Source organism: Pelophylax lessonae (genome assembly GCF_965119305.1).
Source record: "Pelophylax lessonae genome assembly, chromosome: 3".
NCBI classification, from domain to species: Eukaryota; Metazoa; Chordata; class Amphibia; order Anura; family Ranidae; genus Pelophylax; species Pelophylax lessonae.
The window spans coordinates 161,523,579-161,531,937 of NC_138770.1; the positions used below are offsets into that span (position 1 = coordinate 161,523,579).

Below are 8,359 nucleotides of genomic sequence, written 5' to 3' on the forward strand. Positions count from 1 at the left end.
TTGGTTGTGCGCCCTCTGGTGGTGGCTGTGTATCTCTCTCGGGAGCTGTGATATACGAACAGGAAGTTTAGTCTCCCTGGTTGCCCCCTCCCCTTCGGGGGCGGGGCCACCTGTATAGCAGCACCATGTCCTTCCCCCCCAACGTACGAGCACCATCTCAGGTGCACGTATGGTTTCGTGGGTGAAATCAATCTGAGGCTGCGGTTGCCAGCATAAGCTGACTTCTACCGCTGGACAGCATGGATGCACTGGTTGCACCCCTGCCTCCACCATCCTCCACATGGCGTTCTAGGACTAGAGCCAGGTGCCTATGCGTTGTGTTTTCAGGTGAGGTCTCCTTTCACAATCTCTTTTGCTGCCATTTCTTTTCCTTCCTTCTTTGGGTTCTTTCATGATCTTTCACCTCCCCTGCATCCCTTTAGTTTTTTCACCCTTTCTGAGGCTCATCCTTCCTTGTCTTTCTCACCCATTCCCAAGTGGATTCACTAATCACCACATGTTTTTTTATTATCACTCATCACCATTTATTTTGTGTTCCATTCTGCTTCTCATATATCATTCAATTCTTTTCACCTTTTTTTTACCACACCCCATTCACTTTTTATGTATCACTAAGTGGATATAGTATCTTACCTTTTAAATCTAATTTTGAACTACATACAATACAATCTATATTTCTAGAGGCAACTGGTATCTGCTTCATACAATATTTGTTTGGACTGACTCTTTATGCAGTTCATTATACAATTATACTTATTTTGATCCTTTGGATATCACTTAGTGATACAAACAATTTAATTATATACTCCATTGAGATGCATATTCATTTATTTTCAGCCCATACTTCGCTATCAAGCAGAAGCTTCACTTTCCACAATCTTGTTTCCTCTCCTGTCTCCCCAACGTGTTCGCCAATGGTTCAAGTCCTGTCAGCTCCCGGGTTAGACCATGGCAGCCCCCGCATCGTGAGAGCACGCATCCACCATCCATCTTTGGGTCATGTGTGAGTGTGATCTTTTTGATTTCTGTTCATGTACAGATGTTACAATATCACACTCCTCAATCATATATAGTAACATGTTGTTTACTGTCTCATTCATTTTTAGACAATTTATCTCATATATACTCCTGATGAGTAAGCTTACTGAAGACTCACGAAACGCGTCGAGTTACTACAATATATGAGTGCAACCCATATTTTTATCAATATTGTTATTCATGTGTATTGTTGATGCTATTATGCCGCATGCCCATTGTATTGTTGTTTTATTGTTGTCATTATTCATATGCAACTACATCAATAAAATTTGTCATATTTTTCCACCATCTTTGTACTATGGTCACTGAATGTATATACCTCATTCAAAGTCCCACCCCAAGGGCACCCCTCTCTTTTTTCTAGTATGAATCAGGATGGAGGTATTTACATGGAACCATGTGAGACCATTTCTTTTGCTTACTTTTAATAGTACCTGGGTGGAAGACACCCATGCCCGCTTTCGGTCCCACACGGTCCCATTGTGACACACACAGGCCTATGGCTGCATATAATTTACAATTTTTACCCTATTTTTATTTATACAACCCATGGGTTGGTTGTGCGCCCTCTGGTGGTGGCTGTGTATCTCTCCCGGGAGCTGTGATATACGAACAGGAAGTTTAGTCTCCCTGGTTGCCCCCTCCCCTTCGGGGGCGGGGCCACCTGTATAGCAGCACCATGTCCTTCCCCCCCAACGTACGAGAACCATCTCAGGTGCACGTATGGTTTGGTGGGTGAAATCAATCTGAGGCTGCGGTTGCCAGCATAAGCTGACTTCTACCGCTGGACAGCATGGATGCACTGGTTGCACCCCTGCCTCCACCATCCTCCACATGGCGTTCTAGGACTAGAGCCAGGTGCCTATGCGTTGTGTTTTCAGGTGAGGTCTCCTTTCACAATCTCTTTTGCTGCCATTTCTTTTCCTTCCTTCTTTGGGTTCTTTCATGATCTTTCACCTCCCCTGCATCCCTTTAGTTTTTTCACCCTTTCTGAGGCTCATCCTTCCTTGTCTTTCTCACCCATTCCCAAGTGGATTCACTAATCACCACATGTTTTTTTATTATCACTCATCACCATTTATTTTGTGTTCCATTCTGCTTCTCATATATCATTCAATTCTTTTCACCTTTTTTTTACCACACCCCATTCACTTTTTATGTATCACTAAGTGGATATAGTATCTTACCTTTTAAATGTAATTTTGAACTACATACAATACAATCTATATTTCTAGAGGCAACTGGTATCTGCTTCATACAATATTTGTTTGGACTGACTCATTATGCAGTTTATTATACAATTATACTTATCTTGATCCTTCTATATTTCTAGAGGCAACTGGTCCCTGCTTCATACAATATTTGCTTGGACTGACTCTTTATGCAGTTCATTATACAATTATACTTATTTTGATCCTTTGGATATCACTTAGTGATACAAACAATTTAATTATATACTCCATTGAGATGCATATTCATTTATTTTCAGCCCATACTTCACTATCAAGCAGAAGCTTCACTTTCCACAATCTTGTTTCCTCTCCTGTCTCCCCAACGTGTTCGCCAATGGTTCAAGTCCTGTCAGCTCCCGGGTTAGACCATGGCAGCCCCCGCATCGTGAGAGCACGCATCCACCATCCATCTTTGGGTCATGTGTGAGTGTGATCTTTTTGATTTCTGTTCATGTACAGATGTTACAATATCACACTCCTCAATCATATATAGTAACATGTTGTTTACTGTCTCATTCATTTTTAGACAATTTATCTCATATATACTCCTGATGAGTGAGCTTACTGAAGACTCACGAAACGCGTCGAGTTACTACAATATATGAGTGCAACCCATATTTTTATCGATATTGTTATTCATGTGTATTGTTAATGCTATTATGCCGCATGCCCATTGTATTGTTGTTTTATTGTTGTCAATATTCATATGCAACTACATCAATAAAATTTGTCATATTTTTCCACCATCTTTGTACTATGGTCACTGAATGTATATACCTCATTCAAAGTCCCACCCCAAGGGCACCCCTCTCTTTTTTTCTTTGGTTGAAAAAAGGACATACATTTTATTTGGGTACATCATGGCAGTTAAAGCAATGCAGTGTCGTATCAAGTTAAAAAATTATTATTATTATACAGGATTTCTATAGCGCCTGAAAGTTTACGCAGCGCTTTACAACTTGAGGGTAGACAGTAGAACTACAATACACTTAAAAAATGCCTACTGATGGTGCTAAATGTGTTTTCAAAAATTAATCTAGGCAAGTATTCATTAAAAAGTAGTTAATTGTGTTGTTACATAAAGTAGGATAAGTACGTAATTATGCCTTGATATCAACATCTTATCACAAGATGGTGAAGTGCTACTTTTAGATTAGATGTACGCTGATGCAGTTTTCACGTGTTGCAGTTGCAGCCAATTGGGGTGTACGGTGTCCATCTCAGCCTATAATGAACATGCTTATGGAAGGTAAATGATAAATGACACATAAATGATCTCATCAATCTCATCAACAAGATGCTTCTCTTTCATTGTCCAACACTTTCAACTAGACGTAAAGTGGGACATTTATATGGAGCACGTGATTCAGATCAAATAGAGCTCTAAAGGATGAGATTATTCATTGAGAAATTCATTCATTTTCATGTCATGTAGAAAGAACAGGTTCTGTAAATATTTGCAGCTATTAATCAGACAGAACACTTACATTTGAACTTTGCTCGGTTCCACTGACACAAACCACGTCTTGCTTCTGTATGGTCAGTGTATCTTTAGTGAGTCTGAGTCGTACATCACACGCATTTTCTGAACCTTCATTATACAGCTGTGCAAAACCCGTTTTAGTCTGTGAAAAATAAAAAAAGATTGGTCAATAAGTAAAGGAACATATGCACATTTCCACACCTCTTCAGTATGAAATACAGCAATGGTTTGACAGATATTGGGACTTTTTTTTCCGAGTCCATGCTCCATGATGTGGATTTCCTTTTTACTTACCAATGTCAGAGAGATAAAAAAAAAAAAAAAAAAAAAATACTGCATGTTTTAGCAATTATGATAACAGCAGGATGCGTCTTCAGCAACACGTTTACTGAACTGATATACTTGTTAATATTCCTAAGACCATTTTTAGAAAGAGAAACTGTATTTGTTTTGGTTCAGTTTTCATTTTGTTGTTTTTTAAAGGGTATAGGTACAATCTATGTTTTACAAATCAACATTTAATACATGACACATGATTGATTTCCAGAGCATTATGGCTTAACTAAAGAGATAGTATATCAAATGAAACTTGCTTTGTCTGATTAAAATATGGTACTGAGCACTCGGAGAAGGGATGAATCACTCCTGTAATAACCCATTGGAGTTTGAAAACAACAGGCCTGTTTCCGCATAACTAAAAGCTAAAATAACTAATTATGAGAAAATACTATAGCTCAATCTGCTGTCTGGATCCACAGATGCTTTATATTAAAATGCAATATTTAATATTTACCTAAGTAAAAAGAAAACTGTTTTTTCAATTGTATGGTCCTCCTGCCTGACCATAATGGCCATTCTGCAGCGGTGAAGCCTTCTCTAGGTACTGAACATGCTAACGCAGAGCAGGAATTCTTCCCAGATGTATTTCAGAAAGCACCTAATGCTGAAGCTCTGCAGATGAGTCTCACAAATTCTTGCTTCAGAATCTCCTTTTAGTGTTTCCAGCTCTACATGCTTTCTTTTGCCATTTACAAGACATCAATAGACCTCATGCAGCTGAACTTTCCACTACTGCCTTCCCAGTTTTTCATAGGAAGGACATTACTAGTACACAGATTTATAGGGATTACACTAGTACTTCACCCTAGTGAACAGCAGATCATGATCTCTTCCATAATGCCATACTAGGATTTCAAAGTAAGCCACTTACACCCAGGTTCTTTGGTCCTAGATGTTGTCTAATGGGCCCAGCAATCTCTCAACCTCTCTGTGACCTTAGTCAACCCCCTTTTTCTCAAGTAATTGCATTACCTTCTGACTAGGTGTACATTTATGGTGTTTTAAGTGTAATCATTGTTCAAATATCTGTGGTTAACATTTGAACTTTCTTTACTGAAACACTATGCTATTTTTCACGAAATCAAACACAGCAGTTCTTCATTTAAAAATTCAAGTATCAGACTGACATCATTATCAGAATTTACACAGGAATACTTTCTTATAGGCCACTAATTCTGCATGGAGAACCATTGACACTTTCTTCCCACCTTAATTCCACAGATGAGGTAAACTTGATGACCCCAGAGGGGAGCACAGCCAAAAGTGCCATACTTCCCTGGGTTGGAGAAACCCAGACACTGATTGCATAGTTACTTCTGATTTACAAAGCCTATAAAGAGATCCAATACATGACCTCTCACCCTTCTGGTCTCCACTCCACTCAGCTCCACTACACAACACAACTTATGATGAGGTGGTCTATGGGGAAATCCTTAATTTTCAAAGAAGCAGCCTAAATAGGGAACTCCTTAGGTAAAACCAGTGACAAAAACTTTTTAATAGATTTGGTGTGCTTTTGGTTGGGAGAAAGTCACAGATGTTTTGGGGAAGATGGGGTTGTAGTTAGATTAGATGCCTAAATTGGGTGGGTAAAAGTTCAGTTTGCTAGGACATTCTAATATTATCAAGGTATCGCACTTTTTGACCTCACCTTTACTATCACTTAATTATTGCCTCTATTTTTCAAGACTCACAAATACAAACAATTTTTGACTGCAGTGGTACAGTGAGGACCTGTCTTTAAAGTAAGATGTGTCAGCAATTAAAGCAAGCCAGTGGAATCTTGTCATTTTGACTTGAGTTAAGCAGTGTATTTATACACTGTGTACACTGACATACTTTCTATAGACTTCAGTGACTGCAATTTGTAGAAACAGCTCAGCTTGATTTACCTTTACCAAAATAAAGCAGCCCATAAACACAAAGAAAGCCTTCACATAGATAACTCCTAGAATACAGGTAGTTGTAATAATTTGGTAGGATGATCTGCACCATGGTTGGTCATTGTCTAGGGAAACATATGTAAATACTGCCCTACAATTTGTCCCATAACAGTAAACCAGCTTAAACAAAGCCTAATCTATGCACCACAATATCATTCTTTAATCATTGATGCTCTGACCACCAATCACTCATTGAGGTTCCATGCAATATTTATGGGCAATAAAAGTCCTTGTTTTCATTTTTATGCGTGTAATTATGCAGTGGGGATATAACACATTAAGGTACCTCCTGAGCGACATTTGTGCTGGAACATTTTGAAATGTGTCCTTCATTTCAAAACGTGCTTTGCTTTTCTGTTATCTCAATATGACCTTTATTATTTTCTATGTCATATTTTAACATTTCTTTTTAATTATAATTTATAAAGATGGCCACCAATTAGTAATTCAGAATGGAAAAGCTTAAATATTTAATTTTGATACTTAAATACTTGATCCTTAAATACTCCTCTGACCTCAATGGCAGTGCTGAGTCCTGTTTTAACATAGGGATAAAATGATGGAAGAATGATGTATAGGAGGGACACAGGTATCCTATACTCATAGAAGTTATGAATGCTGAAGGGCCTTTTGGAGTCTGCAGTGCTGAAATAGAGGTGGTAGGAGACATGGACCACATAGGAGGTGAGTATATTTCTTCAATTTCAGGGAACATTAATTTGAATTTTTCTTAAATATGGCAGGTTTGCTTTAAAATGTATTTCCGAAGAGAACATCAACAGGCACGGTTAAAATATTGTGTAGAAAAGAAATCAGGTGCGCTAAAATTCACTGGTGTCACAAATCAGGAAAAGGTGTGACACTATAATGAGTGTCCCCCATATACCTGTGATGTGTTTCCAAAATTGATGTGCACTTGAACGGGTGTACAGTAAATACTATGCACCCTGGTGCATATACTTGGGTGTGTTATGGTGAATAGGTGATGATAAATGGATAATGTGATACCAACATAAACCAACGGTTAAAATATGCAGAAGATGAGTTGGTATTATTTATGTTATTTACTACATCCATCTAGTCATCTCCCTGCCAACTGAATAAAGCTAATGATATTTTACATTATTCAGTAAGCAGCTTGGAGGAACAGCCATGCTATAGATGAAATCTGTATGTCACCTGCTTGGCCGTACAGCAAGGTAAAAGTGTAAATCACATAGGTTTTCTGGTACATATGTGATGTATACCTCTACTACGCTGTACATCAAAGCAGGTGACAAACTGATTTCACATATGTCACATCTCTTGCTCCAGGCTACTTACTGGATAATGAACCCCTATCATCAGCTTTATTCAATTGTCAGGGAGATGGCTATTCAGATGTAGTAAATTACTTAAATAATACTAACACATCTTGTAAATGACCGCACATTAGAAATATACATACATTATAAAAAGGATAGTTAAGTGCCATTAATAAATACATTAAAGCGATAATAAAGCAAAGGAAGCAGCTGATTTACTCATTCACCGAGTATGCAGCTTCTTTTTCTTTCAATTCTTGCCTATACTCCTGTTTAGACTTGTGCCATAATTACTAGGTTTCCAATGTCAAGGTGGCTCTTTTCTCCTATGGAGCCACTCTTGCATGTAGGGACTAGAGTGGTGTCTTTCTACACTGCATGCATCAATAAAAAACACAGTGCCATAGCCTACCATGGCAAGGCACTCCCCTGCTTTCCTTCTCCCCCTCCCTTCTTCAAGCGAACAGACTGGCATGAGACTACACTGTCCATTGTTAACTCTTTTCAGTGAAGACCTAAATTTTAGTGTGTTAAATTAAAAAACACTGAGGGTTTGGGCCTCATTTATGTGGGCTTACCTATCTGTTCCATGCATCCATATGCATTCAGTTGCATTCATATCTTCTGGGATGTGGTGGCTGCACAGACACAGTCACTTGTCCCAATCTGACACCTGCGCCCTTGGGGACATGCACCTGCACCCTCACAGCCTTCAAATTGGGACTGGAAGCTGCCTGCTACATCCTAATAGACATGAAGGACTAGGACTTGTGTCAATATCTGGGTCACCTGCTGGTGATACTGGCGCTGATCTGGTGGCCACCAGTGGGTATATAATCCCACCCTTAACTGACGTCCAATGCTTTAATGGTCTTCATGTGAGCTGTGTCCCAGCCTGATCCTGATCATGTGCCTTGTTACTATTCCTGTATCTTATCCTGTACTGGCTTCTGTACCTGATCCTGTGCCTTGTTTCTGTAACCTGCTCCTAGTGCTCTTCACCCTGCAGCCATTACTCTG

At 39.1% G+C, this 8,359-nt stretch overlaps 1 protein-coding gene across 1 annotated transcript in view; it reads right to left on the bottom strand.

The window, feature by feature from the left end:
- The window catches only part of SNTG2 (syntrophin gamma 2), a gene marked incomplete at its 5' end in the record, with an annotated part of 517,099 nt that extends 513,076 nt beyond the window's left edge, over window positions 1-4,023 (bottom strand). Inside the window, 2 exons of the mRNA XM_082250803.1 lie at window positions 3,758-3,895; window positions 3,955-4,023. Coding sequence (XP_082106929.1) covers window positions 3,758-3,895; window positions 3,955-4,023 — 207 coding nt within the window. The remainder of the gene's footprint in view (window positions 1-3,757; window positions 3,896-3,954) is intronic.
- Window positions 4,024-8,359: the final 4,336 nt, after the last annotated feature.